This window comes from Malaya genurostris, chromosome 1 (assembly GCF_030247185.1).
Source record: "Malaya genurostris strain Urasoe2022 chromosome 1, Malgen_1.1, whole genome shotgun sequence".
Classification (NCBI taxonomy): domain Eukaryota; kingdom Metazoa; phylum Arthropoda; class Insecta; order Diptera; family Culicidae; genus Malaya; species Malaya genurostris.
Genome location: NC_080570.1, coordinates 1,575,766 through 1,597,312, shown reverse-complemented (window position 1 = coordinate 1,597,312; position 21,547 = coordinate 1,575,766). Strand labels below are relative to the sequence as shown.

Below are 21,547 nucleotides of genomic sequence, written 5' to 3'. Positions count from 1 at the left end.
CGTTTGTTTCCAACCGTGCTCATTTCTTGGATACTTCTGATTCTACTGTGTTTTTCGACACATCCATGAGAGAAGAAATTCGTGGAATTCCGGATCACGTGCGCCCTCAAGTGGCCCCAAATATTTTTTATAATAAATTTAGAACAGTCAACTGTGAAAAGGTGTTTTACACTGACGGATCAAACATCAACGAGTCCACAGGCTTCGGCATCTTCAATCAAAACATCACCGCTTCTCACAAACTCAGTGATCCGGCTTCAGTTTACGTCGCAGAATTAGCTGCTATTCAGTACACCCTCGAGATCATTGAAACCATGCCCAAAGACCATTACTTCATTGTCACGGACAGTCTAAGTTCAATAGAAGCTCTCCGGGCAATGAAGCCAGGAAAGTATCCCCCATATTTCTTGGAGAAATTACGGGAACATTTGAGAACTTTATCTGAACGGTCTTATTTAATATCGTTAGTCTGGGTCCCTTCGCATTGTTCCATTCCGGGCAATGAAAAGGCAGACTTATTGGCTAAAGTGGGCGCATTGGAAGGTGATATTTATGAAAGACCAATCTGCTTCAATGAATTTTTCAGTATTTCTCGTCAGAAAACTCTCGAAAGTTGGCAAACTTCATGGACGAATGACGAACTGGGACGATGGCTACACTCCATTATCCCTAAGGTATCGACGAAACCTTGGTTCAAGGGGATGAACATGAGTCGTGATTTCATTCGCGTTATGTCACGGCTCATGTCAAATCACTATACATTCAACGCACATCTCCGGCGTATCGGGATCGTGGAGAACGGGCTCTGCACCTGTGGCGACGGTTATCAGGACATCGAGCATGTCGTGTGGTCGTGCGTAGAGTATCGTGACGCCAGGTCGAAGCTACTGGAATCCCTCAGGGCCCGAGGTAGACCGCCTGAGGTGCCGGTTCGGGATGTGTTGGCGAGTCGGGATAGTTCATATATGCTTCTCATATACCAGTACCTTAAACACATTGATATACAAGTGTAATGTGTTATTCCTCGCTCAGAAAATATAATCTCCACCTACAGGTTCGACACTAACATCCGCCCGATGCTCTCGATCCCCGTCCCTGTTCACCATCTTCATTGGAATTAACAAGATCTTTTTTTTTGTCACTAACTTTTTCGTTCCCCCTTCCCTGTTTCTTCTCCATCTCGATGGCAACTAATTAGATCTTCGTCGTTTCCAAACATTTTGTTCCCACACCCCCTTTTTACCCCGTTTCCCACAATATTTACTTCTTTTTTTCATTCTCTTCCGTAACATCACCATCACCGGAAGACCGCTCCAGTCAATGACCAGCATGCGGGCCACCCGCCGGGCCTTCGTAGCCTGGGGGTGTTTCCCGCGGACCCACACGGACCGAAGAATGCGGCCAAAATAGAAAATTACCATCGCCATCTGGAATCATCTCATCCTAAATTCAATTCACCGGCCACTACCGATCGCCAGATACTATATTACATAATGATACTACTCTAGTTTTAAGTTAGACGATAATTAAGATTAGTAAATACCCTTGGCATCTTAGAGCTTAAGCAGTGTGCCTTAATATTATATTATATTATTGAATAAAAAAAAAAAAATGTGTATAGATATTAATCGACTTGATACTGTTTAAGATTTTGTAGTCCTGGAATGGACAATTCGGCTTCGAACATATGCTTTTTTATTCTAGTAATTAGAATGGCAGTTTAAGACAGTTTTCGAAATAAGTTCTTTACGTTACTTTTTGGGTCCTGGAAAGGCCGTTAGAGCTTTTTTTTTTATTTTTTATATAAATACGTTTATTTCTTAAGGCAGTTCAAGTTTTTCTTCGCCGTAGCATCACTTTTACATAATATTCTTATCCTAATTTAATTCTAACATAGTCACAACGTTTTGACTTTATTAAAACATATTCTCTTATAAGTTAAATATCATCTTAGGTAACTCGTCATTAATTATGAAATCTGCTCGGAAATATTATTTGAACCAAGTGATTAACTTCTATAAATTATAAAATAATCTGTTATTTTCAGACCTTTTGTTGATAATTTCATACACGGTTTCGAGTTTGTTTGTATCATTACATTATTTTTATTCTAATTTAGCTATTGGTTGAACTCATGGACGCAGCTGGAATCAGAACTAAGTCTTAAAAGGGGCCTTTATTAAATTCAAACTCCAATTTTCTTTATGAAATGATAAATAAGTTTCATGTATGGAAGGTCACGACAAGCAAGAATGTCTCGAACTGGGACATTGGATAGTCTACCTTGAGTACGCAAAGAATTTATTAGTTGAGATCTGACATCACGATACTCCACGCATGTCCAAACGACATGATCAATATCCCGATAACCTTCGCCACAAGCACAATGATTAGTCTCGGAGAGCCCAATTCGAAGGAGATGTGAATCTAACGTGTAGTGATTGGACATGAGTCTGGACATCACACGAATGAAATCCCTACTCACATCCAGTCCCATGAACCATGCCTTTGTCGATATTTTCGGAATAATTGAGTGCATCCACCGACCCAGATCATCTTTATCCCAAGAAGCTTGCCAGCTGGCAAATGTTCTTTGGCGAGACGAGCTATAGAATTCGTTGAAAGCAATCGGTCGCTCATAAATTTCACCCTCAATAGCACCACGTTTGGCTAAAATATCGGCTCTTTCATTGCCAGGAATGGAGCAATGAGCCGGGAGCCAGACTATAGTGATTAGATAATTATTGTTCAATATGTCGTTCAGGCACTGTTTTATTTTGCCCAGGAAAAACTGTTCAGTCTTGCCAGTCATGTTTGAGCGAATGGCTTCAATTGCACTCAGACTATCTGTGAAGAGGAAATAATGGTTTGGAGATAATGTGACGATTACACTCAAACTATAATGAACTGCTGCTAGCTCTGCTATATAAACAGATGCAGGTTCTTGAAGCCTAAATGAGGCCGAAACATTATTGTTGAACATACCAAACCCTGTCGCTTCTTCAATTCGCGATCCGTCCGTGTAAAACATTTTCTCAGAGTCAATATGCCTGAACTTACTTGAAAATATTTTTGGGATTTCCGTCAAGCGTAGATGATCCGGGAAGCCGTTAGAGCTTTGGAATGAACTATTTTGTTACGGACGATTACGTTTGTATTCCAGGAAGATGGGCGCCTCACAAAATCATTTGTTAGTTTGAGCCTTGACCTAGAAGGAATCATTGCATAAATATAATCGTACCACAAGTCGTGCATATATTTCAATATTTTATACATCACAATATTTAAGTGAAAGAAACTATCAAAATGCTGTACGGGATTCATTTCCGGCATTCAGAAGGACCAAATTGTGGAATACTCTACACTTCGAACATTTTTGTCAAGCCAAATACTAGCTTTATTTGCACTCGTTACACTGCGGAAAGTGCACAAAGCTAATCAAATTATTCTAGATTTGCATAAAACTGATGATTTTTAACTTCGAATTGCAAAAAAGTTATTATTATTATTATTAGAACTATTAATCTATAGATAAGGAACAATTCCCCAGTAGCAATGAAAACAACCAGCAGCATGATGACGCAATCGCACTTGTTTACTGAGAAACTCACACTGCAAACGTCCAACAACAGATTTGCTCACAGTTTAAGCTTGAGGAACGGATCCTCATATTCGCCATTGACTCTGGAGCACCAGTTGAATGATGCTGGATGTAGTTCCACTATCTTGACGTAGATGGCGGCCTGCGCACTCGATGTGTCTCTGTTCATGGATTATAATAAACTGAAGCTAGCAAACGTGTAACAGGGTCTATTTATAGATTCGATTGATTTTGATGTTTCGTTGCTGGGACCTATTTTTTCAGTTATTGAGAAATTAAATTTTGAATTTGGAAAATGCACCCAGGTGAGCATAGTGAAGAAAGACGTAGTCCTACATCAATAAAGTGCTGATCATTCGTTGATCTCGATGACAAGTTCATATGACCTATTCATCCATCCGATAAACATCCTTCAATTCTATAGTTTCATATGAATACAACCGAACATAATCCAAACAAACGTTTGTGACTAGTCGCCACCAAAGGCAGGAGTTTATTTTTAAAAGCCGCAAAGATTTACGTCTGAGCAAATGGGAAGATCAATACAAAACTATGACTTGTTTTTTCCGGCATCTCAATTTTTGCTTACCGAATCGTAATCCTCCTGAAACTGTACAAATTTCTACCTTCCCTCTAGTGAATGCTCCATACAAAATATCTTTGCTTCTGCGTGAAAGTGAAACAGGCCAATGCAGAAAAGAAATAATATTTTGTATGGTTCAACTTAGACATATATTTTAATCTTCTTCAGAAACATTTTTTGCTACCGACAATTTTTCTCTCGTTTATTTTTTTCGCTCTCTCTCTCTCTTCCAATCAGAAGCTTGATTCGCGCACCATCAAAGTAGCCACTGATGAATAACAAATTTTTCTTGTTTCTTTCTTCCCCCTTTTCGTGACGCCAGTGAACGCTAAACCGCTCACCTTCGACGAGGTGTACAATCAAAGTAGCCCGACCAATTGCACCGTTTATTGCGGTGGCGTCGGAGGTACCCTGGCCGGTGGTCTCAGTGAGGAAATCCTGCAGAAGACATTCTCACCGTTCGGAACCATTCAGGAGATTCGTGTCTTCAAGGATAAAGGCTACGCATTTGTGAGGTAATTTCAGCATAGAAAGCAAGTTATCTTATCGGAATTTGAATTTCGGTTTTTTCTGTTTGAATCAATTTTCAGATTTTCAACCAAGGAAGCTGCAACCCATGCTATTGTCGCTGTACATAACTCGGAAATCAATGCCCAAACGGTAAAGTGCTCATGGGGTAAGGAAAGTGGTGACCCGAATAACGCCCCCTCGCTGGCCAGTCAAGCCCTGAGCCAGGCCGGATTCCCGTTCAACACAGCCTACGGACAACAGGTGGCCGGTTATTGGTATCCACCGGCACCGACCTATCCAACAACACCCGCCCCGGCCGCTGCTCCGCTGCAGGGTCAGTTCCTTCAGGGTATGCAAGGTTACACCTATGGACAGTTTGCCGGTTACCAGCAGGGTTACATGGGGTAAGTTCGGATTGATGTGAATTTGAAACGAAAAAAATATGTTTTTCTTATCGATGATGCTTTTGTCCAGAATGGGCATGCAGTTGCCAGGTGCTTGGCCCGGAGTCCCCACTCAGGCCCAGATTCCTGCCACCGCTCAACAACTTGCGCAAGCCGGAGTCGGTGGAGCCCTCCCGCAAGCAGCCGGAGTTGTCGCCTATCCGATGCAGCAATTTCAGGTGGGTAGCCAACGATCCATACCCTTTTACAGATTTTTTGTTTCTTCTGTTGAAAAGTGATTTTTACATATTTTAATTTCAAATTTTATGTTTGAAGAGTGATCCAGCTGGAATCCGAGAAGTTTTATAGTGATTTGGAAGGTTTTGATACCTCAAACCGGTACTAATTGTGCTTAAGCACACATGACTATTTTCATTTGTGTTTCGTTTCATCTTCGACTCTTTAGTGCTCAGCGGTTTATATGAATTTGTAAGGTGGCATTAGCAGTTCAACGTGAAATACTAATCAAAGGCGAAATGTAAAACACAAGATTGTAAAAGATTACTTCAAACTTTTCCAGCTTTGATTTTTTGTCTGATTCTGTGTCTGACAAACAGATGGCGGTATCGTTGTAAAACTGACTTTTAAGAAGTATCAACTTTCAAAAGACCATGTGTGAAATTTAATTACAATTTGATTAGCCAGAAAATGTGACGGCCACTTAAATGTGGCACCCCGCCCAATCCAGAAAACATAAAAACTTCAAAAAATGGTTTTATCTAATAGAACATTGAAATTTCGTGAGATATCTGAAGCCGTAAAAATATCAGAAAGCAGTGTGTTTACAATTATGCATGAACCTTTGGCCATGAGAGAGTTCTTTGTAAAGTCCATCAAAAACAAGTATGTTATCAGTATCAGTGATTTATGAGTAATAAATCAGGTTTTTTGCGTCGATATGTGACAATGGATGAAACATGGATACATCACTTCACAAAGGAATCTAAACGGTTATCATCTGAGCATCCGGTAAACCACGCTCGAAGCGTCCAGAAGCACAACAGTTGGCTGGGAAGACTATGGCTTGAGTATTTTGGGATGCACTTGGTATAATCTTCATCGACTATCTTGAGAAAGGAAACCCAATCAATAGCGCATACTACATTGCATTGCTAGATCGTTTGAATGTTAAAATCAAGGAAAAACGAGCTCATATGTCGAAAGAAAAAAACACTGTTTTACCAAGACAATTCGAAAGGCAAAAGACAAATCCTTTTACAAGCAAGTTATAGTTGAAAGCGCTTGAATGATTGCATTGCCTTTGAAAGATAGTTGATGAATAAAATCTGTTTTTGGCGGAAAATGTGTCTTTCTTAGTTGGCCACACGATAAATCACATCTTCGATACTATCGAGGAATTGAAGCATTATGATATGTACTGGACTTCATAACTCACTACTGTTCCAGTTATTTCATATTTGATACTCAACACGGGTTCATGTCTAAACAGGCTTTGTTCAAATGCAGTGGTTCGTTCCTTAATTGGCTTGAATGGTATATGGCAGGTTGTAACATGACCGGAAAAATGGGTAACTGTGTAAATCCTTCATTAGTTGTGAACTCCGGAGTTCCTCAGGGAAGCAATCTATGACCGTTCAAATTTTTATTATATTTAAACGATATAAATTTCTTGTAGCCATGTATGAAGCTATCATTTGTCTTTCTAAATTTTATCCAAAAAAGTCCAGAAGATTTTTTTTCTTTTTCGACCGTCAAAAATTTCTTCTTGAACTTGCCGGGAATTCCATAATACGAAAACAGGCGATATCTCTTTGCGACTTTCTTTTCTTTCAATAAATTTTGTGACCAGCAACCGAATTTCGGCCACGAAAATTTTTCAAAGGAAATAAAATTGCTAAGAGATTACGCCTTTTTTTTCTTAATTTGGAAGTCCCTTCAAGTTCAAAAGATGAAAAGTAAAATAATTTTCTTCACACATTTTTTTGCGAAACAAATTCAGAAAGATAATTCTCTTAGAGATAAAATTCAGTAAAACTTTTTAAAAAATACTACGTAGGAGTAATAGCGGTATTCTTTGTGCATTTTTGCTAGCAAAAGTAAGAGAGGGTACTGCCGACAAGAAAGAATTCAACTACCTCGTTAACGTAAATTTAGCAAGGATATAAGAAATCCGTTCGAGAACCGGATTTCAGCTTTGAGAAGCTATTTCGAATGTTTAAATGTTTGGCAGAAAAGTTTATTATTTTTAACCTCTTAATACGAGTCCTGTCTGCTCCGGTCTACCAACGACTAAGTGCATTTTCCTATGTTAGATACATTCATCTTAGTTAAGAACGAGCTCCAGCTAGATCCGGGAAAGTCTCATCAAGCTTATTTTCCTGAACCCAGCTAGGGTAACCCAGCTAGGGTAACTCTGATCGGATGAGAACCCAAACTTTATTTCTAACACTTTTGGTGTGGATCGTAGGATGTTTTGCTCTGTTCACCTAGAGGAAACATTCAAAACCATCTGGCGGAGAATCATTGAACTACATTTTATCTTAGCAATTAATTTTATCTCTTCCTCGTCGATTGTTCGGATTTTGTCGAGAAGAAAAGACAATTTTGTAAAGAAAAAGACATTTAAGGATTTTCTTCTCCTTATAATTACAAATACAGATAAGAAAACAAGTGAATTTTTATTGAAAAAGGTCGTGTTTGTGAACAATCGTCTCTATTTCGAACACAGTAGTCTACCCAGAAAAGGGAAAATCAACAGGAAAGTTTAGGGTTCAAAACAGGAACATATTTACAAATACTCTCAACTGTTACTTGATGAGAACCTATAATATTTTTTTTATATAGAATAGGTTAATTTACTGTATTTTTTCTTGTTGATTGTTCTACAATATTACCTGAGTCAAAATATCTCAACGTTGTATGAACTTGTAAATTGAACGGTTTTGTTATATTATTTTCATCTAAAAGTTAATAAGCTCCTCTGCCAAATATTTACTTACCTTACCTAACCGGTATAGTCCTGGGGTGTCCTTTGCTGTATCAAGCATACATCCATGACTACTCGTCGTCCGCCACTCAATGCCCGGATGCCTCGTAGATCGCCCTCCACTTGATCGATCCAACTTGTTCTCTAGAGCTTCTTCCTCTCATGGATTTGGTTTTTGACGCATTCATGGCCGGTCCGATACGCCTAGCTTCAGCTTTCAGTCCGATGTATGTTTCCATGATCTTCTCAAGGTTACGTGTCACAATAGTGCTGTTCTCGATCGATTGTGTCGTATGCCGATTTGTAGTCAACGAATAGGTGATGCGTGGGTACGTTGTATTCACGACACTTCTGGAGTTATTGTCTTATCGCGAATATGTGATCCGCAGTGTCGCGGGCTGCCAAGTCATTCGAAAGAGCTCCTCAAAGTTAGCCTGCGGTATTTCAGACGATTTGCTAATATCCTTGAAAAATTAAAAAACGGTGGCGAAGTAGCTTTTTTTTTCTTGCAGGCAGTATCACTCTTCCTTAAGCAAATACTATTTCACAAATAATACCTCCATTGCTCCTACGTAAACAAAAAATTAAAAAGTTTTACTAAATTTATCTCTAAAGGAAAAGAAATGCACAGAAAAAATTTATGAATTTTACTTGTGACATAAATCTATAAACGATTTAATTCATAACTATTTGATTTTTCAAATTACGCAATATTCCACACGCACAGAATTTTACACGTTCCGAGGGTAATTGGCACTCGGATACCAATTACCGCTGTATGGATTATTAATATGTATCAATTATTCAGCAAGCAGATATGTGTTTCTGTGGTTCAGTCGATTTAACGATGTGCTTTGTGATGTAAAGTTTTTCGGTTCAAATCCCGCTGTTTGCCATCGATCTTTTGTATTTTATTTCATTTGAGTTCAAGGCATGTAGTTTTCAAATCACACAATTTTACATGTTCTTGAATATAAATTTGTGTGAAATACGACGCTTCATTTATGTGCATCTTATAAGATGTAAAATCACAGGATCGTTTCGAACTGTTTGTCTTTCTAAATTTCTTTCGCAAAAATGTTGAAGAGAAAATAATTTTCTTTTTCTTTTTCAAGTGTCAAAAAATTTCTTATTGAACTTGACGGGAATTCAACTCTTTGACACATTTTTTCCAAAAAAAAATGTTCAGATTACACCAGATCTTGACGTTTCATGCATTTCTAAGATATTTGGTATCAAAAAAATTTTTTTAATATTTTTTACGCGGATTTCCGAAGTTACGCGGTTTGATTTGCGCGGTTTTTTACGCAGGTCGTATCCCCCGCGTAGAAAGAGATCTCAGTGTATTTTATGAAATTTCATGCCAGAAGCATAGTTGCTAAATTCGTTGAGAAGAAAAGTGAACTTGGTGAAGAGAAAGACATTTGAGGTTTTTTTTTCTCTTCAAGAAAATTGTTACAGCAAGAATTCGACTTCAGAGCTCAGCTGCTAATTTTGCTGATAAAAAAGACAATCTTGTGAAGAGAAAGATCTTCTACTCTTCAAGTAAATTGGGATAATTTTTTTCTCCCACCGGAATACGGGTGTTGATTTGAAATTTTGTTCCAGAATCCAGATCTAGAATTTATATCTCGAGTTTTGTGCAAGAATTCTGAAGTTGAATTTCTGAATCAGAATTTTGTATACGAATTTAGAGCTAGTCAAGAAATCAGTTCTAAAAATCTAGTTCCAGAGTTTAAAATTCGGATTTAGTTTTAGTTTTAACTTTTGAATCTGTATTGTGGAACTAAAATCTGAAACTAAATTCTAAACCTTAAATTAAGTTCAGAATTCAGATGGACCAGAATCCAGGTTCTGAACTCAGATTCAAAATGCAGTTCCTGAATCCGACCCAAATCTTCACATCACGCAGAAAGTCTGTTTTTACTGTTGCTGTTGTTTGTTGGGCGACTGCAAAAAAGTTCTTGTTGAACTTGACGGGAATTTCTAATTAAGCAAGTAGGTGAAATCTCTTTGCAATTTGCTTTTCTTTCAAGAAATATTTTGACCGTAGCTCAACTACTGGATGCGTTGAAAAGAAATAAAAGCGCTGGAAGGAGAAAGACATTTTAATATTTTCCTCTCTTCAAGAAAATTGTGATAAATCTTTCCTGCGACTGGAATTCGGCTGCAGAGCTCAGCTGCTGAGTTCGCTGAAAGGAAATACAATCATATGAACATTTTAACATTTTCTTTTCTTCAAGAAAAATGAGATAAACGTCTGCTGCCACCGAAACTCGGTAGCAGATCTGAAATTTTGATCCAGATCTAGAATTCATGTCTTGAATGTTGCTCAATAGTTGAATTTCTGAAGAAAAATTCGGTATACGACTTCCGAGCTTAAACTAAGGTTCAAAATCTAGTCAAGAAACCAGTTCCCAAAATCTAGTTTCAGAGTCTAAAATTAAGATTTAGTTCCAGAGTCTAAGTTTTAACTTTTAAACCTGTATTCTGGAACTACCCAAGTAGCACGTTAAGTTGCTGCCCTGTATTTTTCTACTGATTGTCCTATTTATCAAATAAGTTTATATTACTATTCTAGTAACTGTTGTGTTATGGAAAAGCGCAATTTTTCTTTGTTGTGCAACATATCTTTAAGTTCTTCCGTTGCTACGAACATTTTTTCACAATCATTGTGCAACTGATACAAAATCTCATGCATCGATCCCATTACAAATGCTGCAATTAAATCAGCGAAAAAACAGTTGTGAAACTCATGGAAACTACTACGTAATGTAAACAAGAATTGAATTGATGATAACAAAAAAATAGCAATTTCACATTTGATTTTAAAAACAACTGCTTGTAACACAAACATGGAACTTTAAAAATATTCTGCACATATAAAAAAATGGTAATACTACATATTGTAGAATTGATCTTTTATGTTGTAGCAAATAGAAAATCGACAACGAACTGCATTTTTATGGTGAAACATGTCTTCGTACGCCTAAAATTTTCAAGCGCCTTTGAATGTACGTGTTTTGATGATTGCACATCAATTTCTATGAAAATAACAATATATTCTTGAAAAACAATTCCAACTAAACCAATATAAAACAATATATTCTTCTCAATGAATATGATCGGGAGAGTGTTTAAAATATGTATAAGAAAGTTATCAAACATTCATACACCTTTTCAGACGATTTTAATCATATTGTTGTTTCAATTAATCTGAAAAATCTTGAAATGAATTTTACTTCAATATTTTCCAATATGGCATCGAGGGTAACAGTGTGTTGAAAAGAAAATGGTTCACCCAACGTAATGATTTATTTTACCTAAATAAAAGGATATATAAACATGTAAATATTGAAAAGAGAGATTTTGTTTTTATTTTTATCAAAATATGTTAGTTGTTTTCATTTTTATCAAACTAGTTGACTTAAACAACAATACAGTTTAGTAATTCATCTTAGTGAACCCGACATTTGTGATACGCACTGTAGATTTTGGTGAGCCCATGTGCTTTAGTTGCAAAAACAAGTTGCTCAAGCGGTAATATGTAACTATGATAAACTTAACTTTTCGTTCAATATCTTTGAAAAGTGATGTCAGGTCTATTCATTTTTTCGCGAGATGAAAACCGAATACAAATTATCTGATCTGATTTTTGTTTTCAGTGCGTATATTTCTGAAACTTTTATCACAGACTAACAGACATGACAGTATGAGTAAATTCTTATAAAAATCATTTTTCGTGATGCACTAGTTCCACCTATATTGTACTGCGCGAACTATTTACTATCGGTACACCCCTTGTGTTACGAAAAAGTTTTTTTACTAGTTGGTCTCCCCTCGTTTGTCAACACCGATCAGCTGCTTGCAGGGTTGCCTGATTTTATCGAAATATTTGATAATGAATCGTCACAATAAATTATTGGATTACGTTGATAATATATTTAACTTTTTTAGCGATGTTGGAAGGTAAACATTTATTTTTCTCAACGTTGTTCATCTAGACTATTTTTGATTGTGTTGGTAATTTTCACCCGAAATTAAGTGGCGGCAGACCAGAAGCAAGTAAATATTGTAACAAAACGGGTTCGATTTTGTATTGCGTTGTAGAATGAGAAGTAGGCACAATTCTGTATATAGTTTTGGCAATATGTGATTAATCTGTATCCTGCATGAAATTCGCATGGAGGTATACAAATGAATACATTACAGGTAATTCTGTATGAATGGCAACTCGGTTGGTAAATGAAAAAAAATAAACACAGTCTAGATGACAGACACGATGTATTTGATAGGGTAACGTGGCGCCATCATAACATATGCGAGTACTGTCCCAACTAAAGGAATATTCGAAATGACCGTTTATTTGGTTAAAGAATCTAATTTGAGTGTCCTGTCTGTTAGTCTGTGCTTTTATGATAATATTCTCATGTCGACAAGTTTTGCGTTCATTTCAAGCAGATAAATCTGAAACAACTTATTTGCAGGTTTTGAATTGTGTTTTTTTTAAATGAAGAAATCTGCACACACTGATCTAATATTTCATGAGCCAACCAAGACTATGCGGACTCGGCAGCAAAATAGTTTTTACTGCGAGGATTTCTATTCGGCTTATCATTTTTTGCCTTGCAGAGAGCATAATTTCACTATTTTTTTCTTCACAAGAGGTATACAGCCATTTTGGCATATATTGAGTCGGATACAATTATGACAGTCATTTGGAAAATTTTTGATAAGTTGAACAATTGTTTTAGTTACTTCGTTTTTACATGACGATGTGAATTTTTTTGCAGAGGTTCTATAACTGCTAGTGCAACGTGGGCAAGTTGGTGATTTGCTGCACAATTGTTTCAGATGTGCCCTAAATTGTTCTATAGTGATTTTTTGGGTAGTATTGTATAAAACTCAACAATGATAAGTTGCAAAACCGATATTAATATATTTAAAAATCTTTCTGAACTTATCCAACATAAAAAAATAATTCTAAAACAAGTGTAGAACCTCTTGAAATTTCAATAAGTTTCTTTTGCTATTTGGGTAAATTCTGAAAAGAAAATACTATACCTTGAATTAAGTTCAGAATTTAGGTGGATCAGAATCCAGGTCAAAATCAAATTCCGGAATCCGACCCAAATCCAAATAAGGGCTTTACACCACGCAGAAGGTCTGGTTTTACTGTTTGCAGGCGACTGCTCGCCACGACGTCCGAAAAGCAAACGAGAGAACGACCTGAGCGTTTAGTATTTTTATCACGCAAAAGCTTTGCTGTTACTGATATGTTTACGTTTCGTCTTTGACTCATCAGTGCATAGCAGTTCAAATTGAACTGCTTTATGCAAAACTCGGCGTTCAATTTGAACCGCTAAGCAGACGTAAAGTTTCTGCTACTTACAGAACACTTGTTTTCTTTGCTTTGCTGTTACTGATGGGAGAAGATCCTTACCATGACGTCCAGTCCCGCATAAAGTACAAGAACAGTGAATCGATTTCTGACTATGGTGTTCACCTTTTAAACTCGTCCAGTTGAACATCGAGACTGAGACTACCTCAAAACAGTCGTCGAGGGTACGAAAAAGGCAATCCAAAAGTTGGAGAAAACTACATTTTTAAGAAGTTTATAGTCAACTCACACTATTGCAAATTCAATCATAAATTGCTGATCATATCTATGATGGCATGGAGAATGAAGTATGTTGTTGTGTTATGTACGATTCGAGAGATTCACGATTAAGTTCTACCCATTCTTCCACAGGTCGAATTTTGAAAAAAAACACCGCTTAATGAAATAGACCGTATTCACGTCAAAAACGTTCAGAAACCAAACTGAACCCTCAATATCGGGTTTCGGATAGATCATGATGACATGTTTTCATTATAACTTCAGTTTGTATTTCGGTAGTAAATTTGCACTAAGCCATTTTTTTCGATTGATTTGATTATGCCAAATGAGTTGAGGTTTTGTTTTTATTTCCGATGAAAAATATTCATCACCAAATCGAAATTCGTACCAACGAAAAACTGCATCTAATCTCTTTTTCATGTGTAATTTCTATCTCTTTCTTTCTCTCTCTCTCTGTGTTTCGTCTCTCTTTCGTATATCCACAGTTAGCTGACGATGAGTGGCTAGCACCAAGCCTACTTGTGTAGCTCCCCTGATGGCCATCGTCACTGTGTGGTTGTGTGCCACAGCACAAGTAGAGCTCCTTCCCGTCGGAAACCCTTCCTCCATCAGTCGCCAACAACACCACGATCACACAACGCTCGTCAATCAATCAATCAAAATTGTCCATGAAAAACTTAAGCCCCCCCTCCCCCGTACCACCCAGAAGTGAAGTGAAGTGAAGTGAAGTGATGAAGAGAAGGAGAAAAGGTCGACTGGCGGTGGTGTGCGGTGGTGGTTGCTCTTGGTTGATCCGTGGTGTTGCGGAATTTCGCTGCCCTTTTTTGCCACTCGTGGTACGAGTGAAAATTGCAGCAGCATGCAAATCATATATATGAAAGAATGAAAAAAAAAATCAAAAATGTTGAAGTATTATACATACAGGCATGCATGCATTGAAAGAAAAATTGTGGTACTTTGTACCAAAGAAAGAAAGAAAAAATCACAAAAAAATGAACAACCCAAGGGTATATATATATAAAATATGATATTAATGGTAAGACACATACACACACTTAGATAGTAACAATGAAAGAAGTAGCCATAGTGATGTTGTATATAGTTACAAAGCAAAGAAAAAGTTAAATTAAACATGCTAGCAAAGCAAAAGAAAAACAGTAAATGATATCATTATTAGCCACAGGTGAGAGACATGACATGTAAGAAAGGCAGACAACATAAAAATGTTAATATTATAACATATGCACACGCAGCAATGAATCGTCCAAAATCAAAATGTGGGGGAAGTAAAACGGAAGGAGTATTCACTGTGTGTGTGTGTTTGAACGAAAACTGGTTCTGCTGGTCGGTAGACAGCGGACTCCGTAGTTACCTTAGTAGCATAATCAAAGCAAGCCGTTTAGATTATGGAAATAAGTTACCATGGTTGGGTTCTGTTGAGACAAGTTTTTCGACTCCTCATAGGAACAGTAAAATCAAGATTGATGAAGTATTAATCCACTGATTTCAAATTTCGAGTCACTATATTTTCGAGGGTTTTTATGACGTTTTGTATGTTATCAGAACGAATCGCGCTATTTACCATTCGATTCCCAGATTCTCAAAATGTCAAATCAGTGCAATACACACCGTATTCGAAAACAATCAGTTTCTACACGTATTGGTTTTGTATTACGTTTTTTCGAACCAAGACAACCAGACGTAGGGACACATTACGATACCGATTTGTCACCTTTAACCAAGTAAAACAACAAACCAATTCGTTTTAACTGAAACCTAAGCTTGAACTACTCACATGCAGAGAAAGAAAATCTATAATACACTCTTATACATATACATCCAAGAAAAAAAAAGCAACATAGATAGGAATTATTTTAAACGAATACTTGTCAGAATAACAAACAAAGACAAAATAAGGGGAAGCAAATCAATTTGATTCCGGTATTTCTAGTCAAACAGACAAACAAACAAACACACATACATACACCACAGACACAGACACAATAGCTGATGAGGATTGTTCATAGGCTAAACTAAGTATGTTATTTTTAATGATAAAAAAAAGTGGGCCCCTTAATTCCCATCATAAAAAAAACAAGTTAGTGAATAGACAAGTATTGATAAAAACAGAAGAACACAAATGGAAAACTAAATATTCAAAGAAGTGTGAAGCAAATCAAGTTTAATCAACACAACATTAAACACACTCCCACATAAAACCACGAAGCAATTACCTAGAGGAAAAAAAAACAAACGTGAAACAATTAAATCTAAAGGAAGCAAAACAACCAAACATATGTTTAAAACATATAGTAAGTTGAACTACAATTATTGTAAAGCAAAAGTATATAACTTTGAATACAAAACATGACGGTAAACCCCATGCTATCCTAGTAGTCAATGAACGAAAAAAAAATCTAACCAAGTAGGCGGTATAAACGCACATGATTTTAGTGTTTCTTTTGTTGAACCCGTTTGTTATACGCTTGCGACTAGAGAAAATGTACGGTTGAAAAATTGATTGATATTTTAGTTTCGTCCAATTGTTAGAAACCGGCCCTCTCCCGCTTCCTCCCTCCAGTCCTCTATCGCTCCACTAGTTAGGTTGTTAGTGCGTTCTACACAGCTTTTTTTACACGCGAAAATTGTGATAGGCAAACAACGGTTCGCGGGGTGTTAAATTAGTGGTGACACACCAAGTAGTAGCCAGTAGCCGTGTGTGTAGTAGTAATTGATCAACTGTCACTGTGCCCCCAGTTGTTTTTTTTTGGTTCTGTCTATTTTGACAGGCGAACCGTTTCTTGGTTTAGTTTAGTCGTTTTGTATGTTTAAAAACGCTAATCGAAGTAGACTCCCCTCCCTTCCCGATGTCCGTGCTCCAACTTCCACTTTCTCTCGAAAGCCAAGTATCATTCTATACCTGAAACTTGTATAACTCTGTATTTTATCAACTCAATCATTACGAATCGAAACGAAAAATAGAAACAGTTGGCGGTGGAATGCGAAAAAATGTTCGGTGATTTTTTAGTATCTATTGTCTTTTATTGTTTTTTTTTCGGTAGAATTTGTGTAGACAACAACAGCGACAAACAAAAAACCAGAACAAAAAATTATGATCGAAGCAAACCATGCAAACAAGTCTTCTAGTAGAACTACTACCCTCTGGCTTTAGTAAAACAAAACAGAGCAAAATAAAATAAAACAAAAAAAAACTATTGAAAATTACTCCCAGACTTTTTGAAAGGAGGCAACCATATCTTATATTATACATAGAGGAAACGATATGTCGGGAAGAAAACGGTAAAAATTACCATTTGGAACGTGTAAGTAGGTGGAACTTAATTATTCAAATCGAATGTCCTTTCATTAACCTATACAAAGCGAAAGTGTGACAATTACGATTAGACTACGGTGCAGAGCAGTTTTTATCTTTCGGAAATTCGGCGAATTCTGCGGAAAACTTGATAAGCAGTGAAAAGGAGGAAGAAGAGAAAAACGAACGTTAATACCACAACCACAATTATATTAATGGGAAAAAAACCCCAAACAAACGACGCACACTAGCACACAATTAAAACTATAACCGAATTAAAAACCTTTAGGTAGCTGGGTTTGTTGATCCACGTGGGTGAGAACAGTAGGCCGGGAGAAGGCGTTCGGTAGCAACCGCGAATTAGCAACGAACGACATTTTAGTGCGGTGATTTTTCAATCCAAATCACACAGTAGGCCGATAGTAGCAGCCGTCAGCTGGCATTGGCGTAAATTTGGGTTTTTTTTCTCTTTCTTCCCTAGATTCTCTTTGTTGTTTTTTTTTTCTTGTTATTCTTTCAGTTGTCACCGCATTCTGGAGAATTGCTATTCTTTTACAGTTGAAGGTTTCAATTTGGACTCAAATTGTGTTCTCTTATTTCATGAACAATCAAAATCAAATGAGAGTTACGCCTAATGTTTCTGTAAAAGCCCGGTTTACTGATCGTGGAAAAAGAGAGCCTACAATAGAGCACCGAAACAATAGTTTTCCAGTTTTATTCCGAGCTGTTAGCGAAGCTTAAGCCCTACATTCCGTACTAGATTTTGATCACATTTTTCCAACTGCTCGAACTCGGCAGAGGAAATCGGCAAGGGAGAATCGACAGGTCCCGGGTTAGACTGAGTATTACCCCAGCAGGCTGGTTTCAAATCGACAAGAGATCTGTCAACTTTCTCCGGACTTCAACCTGCTCCCTGGCGGGAATGCACTGCAACAATGTTTTTTTTGTTATAATTTTTAAAAGCCGTTAACAGAGAGTAAAAAATAACGCCTGTTTCGTTTCCGCCCAGCGTACGCACATCCGGCGTTCAATCAAAATTGTAAATATAATCAAAATAACAGAATCAGTACTAAAAACAACAATACACAGAATAATCAAAGTAACTTAAATTGACTTAAAACCAATCGAGTGGGCGAGATCATAATTGAATAGAGCCAAAACACACATACACACACACCACACCAACAGACACATACACAAAAGCAATGTATGTTACAAGTTTCGGTTGTGACGGTATCAACCTTCTGGAAAGAAAAATATAGCGAACTCGTTCAAATCAAATAAAGCTTGTTCCACACAAGAAAAGTTTGATCACTCTGCCGTAAGAGTAAGTTGCACCCAGCATTATTTGAATAATTTCGAAAGTCGGAATGCAGAACCCACACTATTCTCAGTTGCATATTCGAAACATTCAAGTCTAGTGAAGGCAAGCAAGTATGGAAAGCGTAATAATAATAATAATGGCAATCGAGAACTGTTGTAGCAACCAAATATTTAGAAGAAGAAAAAAAAACGACAGCAAAAATAATCAATAAACATACTCAGAATTGATTTTCAGCAATAAAACAGCAAATGCAAAAAAAAGTAATGAGATAACGAAAGAAACCTATCTAGAAGAGCATATATATTGAATTCTTACACAGAAGCAATTGCTGCAACACATCGTCAAAGAGAGAGAAAGAAACAAAAATTGTTCAATTCTTGATCCCCCTGTTACTGTCCCCTGTGTTCCGATCGTGTTATCGTCTTGTTTTGTTCTTAGGAAAAATATTACCAATGGCGAAAAAAAAGTGAACGAAAACTAAAACTTACATTTAAAGAGAGAAAAAAAAACATAACACACACTCACACTTACTATCCTGTGATTTTAGCTGAAATTAGTGCAAAAAAAAAGAAGAAAAAAAAATGTTGGCTGTTGACTAGTTCTTGTTTTTGTTTTTGGGTTTTCTATAGGTACTTTGTTCCTTTTTTTTATATCGGGATTTTCGGTTTTTTGAAATTCTGTCCAGTCTAGATTCAAAATCTACTACTCCCTACTGTTTTTTCCGTGTGCACGAGTGTTTTTTTCTCTTGGTTCGGAAATTGGTTGATCCAATCCCGTTTGTTTGTTTGTTTATTCCGTCTCTTGTTCTCTTCGGTTTTGGACTCCAGTTTTCCGTTCCGAGTCTGGTCTAGTTTGTTCCATACTAATTGAGGCAATTATCATTGATGGAACAAATTGTGGATACATATTTTTAATGAAATTATATTAAAACGAAGAGTAAGGAAAACCATATATTAGTAAAATGAGTATATTTATAGTGTTATACTTGAAATAACAACATAACTGATATGGAAATATAAATTTATTATATATACATTAAACAAGTGAAAGGTAAATAATCTATATAATGAAAAAATAATATATGAATTGAATGTAAGGCATTTTTTACCAGAAAACAAAACAAGAAAAAAGACAAACCAATATATATACACAACACACATATAAACTATATATTACGAGCATGGAGAAGCATACCAAGTTGGGAGAAAAAATATGCAAAATAACGAAATAAAAGTTAAATGAACAGAAAACAAAATGAGAATAAGTAAAGGAATTATATACAAGCATGAATTGATTATTTTGACGAAAGCAAAAACCAAAAAAAAACATACTATATTTATAACTAAGAAATAAGCAAACAACCAAGTACAGTTAAACGAGACCATAGTCAATAGCATGCAATTATAGCTCAGAACAAGAAGAAGAAGAAAAAATCACTCACAAGACAAGAGAAAACTAACTTTCGAATCGCAGTGGAAAGCAATTTTTTCCTACCGTCGGTGGTGGGCGATCGCTTTCTGTTTTTTCGTATCCGCTACGTTCCCCCCCAAAACTTATCCAATTCCGCATCCCCAAAACCCCTCCCCTTGCTACCAAGACATTTTTATCAGGCCGCCGTCATACAAATCGCGAATTCGAGCAGAAACTGCTCGTACTCGCGGAGAACAGTTTTCTTTCCCGTTGCGCTAATAAAATATACGCCAATCCCCCACTCCCAGAAATATCTTACAAGAAAACTAGCAAGTAATAGTGGCAAGAAATTAAAGAGAGCAAAAAAATAATGACTTAAGTGGAGAAAAAATATTACAACATATGCACAGTATAGATGTAGAAGCACAAAACAACAATGATTAAGCAAACCAAAAAAAAAATGTTATAAACCACAATGGAGAAAAAAAAAGAAACGAAAATTGATTTTAAGGCGAAAATAAAAAAAATCAAATTAACTAAAAAACGAGTAGAAACATAAAAAGTCGACAGAGAAAGGGGCGAAATATTTTGGTTTTATTTCCACAAAACCAAAAGCCATTGACGGCAACAGCCGAGCATTCCGCGAGACATGATGGAAATCAATTTCCATGTTTCCGTAAACTGCGGTGCGGTGGTTGACTAACGGATAGGTGTTTTATTTCATCTTTTCTGAGCGGAATGGAACACGCAAACAGCGTTACAAGAAACGACGGAGGTCACGGTGGCCGACTTTCACACTCGAATGCCGTGTGCAGTAAAGCGAAAGATCCGATTATTTGGCGGACGGAAACGCACGGAACCGATTTGTCATATTTTTTTCCAGCAAAAAAAAAACGAACGATTTTTAACATTTTGATATCCATTTGATAACCAAATAGTGAAGAGAAAAAAAACAAGAGAGATGAGACAAATCCGGAACGAAAAAATGAAAAAAAAACAAGTCACAATGCAACCAACACTGAGACATGAATTGGTGGAAATCACGCAACAAAAAAATGGCGTCTCGAGCGACAACATCGTTGAAAAATCAAGAGTGAAAAATTTACATTTTACTATTATTTCATCAAAGCGAACGAGAAGGAAAATGTGTAGAAATGAAAAAAAAAACTGAAACAAGAAGTAAAAGATAAAACACCGCCACTGGAAGCCACGTGCTCTGTGTATGATTTGAATCGATAAATTGGGTTTAATCGAACAGCAAGATAAGCAAAGTATGTGAAAAACTAAACAATAGAAAGATAAGTGACACACGAAGAGCAAGCAAAAAAAAAACACACACACACATTCACGATACAATTATTGTAACAGAGAAGTAAGAAGAACAAAAGAAGCAGACAAAAATATATTAGTAATAACGTTATATATGAAAAGGAAAATTATCAATAAACATGGTAAACAAAAAGAGAATCATCATTAATCTACGTGTTCGATGACAGCCCTCTTCCACGAAACGACGTTCGACGGAAAACCGGAAAATCGGAAAATCAGTATCGCCATGCATCGTTTGTCTCACCTCGCTATTAGTTAATATTGTTATGGTCGTACGGTGACCGACCATATTCCCCCCCATCGGCCTGATTCTACGGTTATGGGCCCCCTGGGAACGGTGAGGGGAGGAGGAATGAAAAGGGTAAGCATGGATATATCGGAACAAAAGGACGCTGGTCATCATCAGGTAGCGGTGCCGTAACTCTGAAAGGTGTTGTCATCAATGATTTAATTCGGCTGAAACAAGG

General features: G+C 36.8%; 1 protein-coding gene across 8 annotated transcripts in view; it reads left to right on the top strand.

The window, feature by feature from the left end:
• LOC131429407 (nucleolysin TIAR) overlaps positions 1 to 21,218 on the top strand; it is a 717,709-nt gene extending 696,491 nt beyond the window's left edge. For all 8 annotated transcript variants that reach the window (XM_058593501.1, XM_058593550.1, XM_058593534.1 and 5 more), the window contains 4 exons: positions 4,507 to 4,699; positions 4,775 to 5,098; positions 5,169 to 5,316; positions 14,190 to 21,218. In XM_058593501.1, the coding sequence (XP_058449484.1) occupies positions 4,507 to 4,699; positions 4,775 to 5,098; positions 5,169 to 5,316; positions 14,190 to 14,231 (707 nt within the window). In that variant the 3' untranslated portion in view covers positions 14,232 to 21,218. The remainder of the gene's footprint in view (positions 1 to 4,506; positions 4,700 to 4,774; positions 5,099 to 5,168; positions 5,317 to 14,189) is intronic.
• The last annotated feature ends 329 nt before the right edge of the window (positions 21,219 to 21,547 follow it).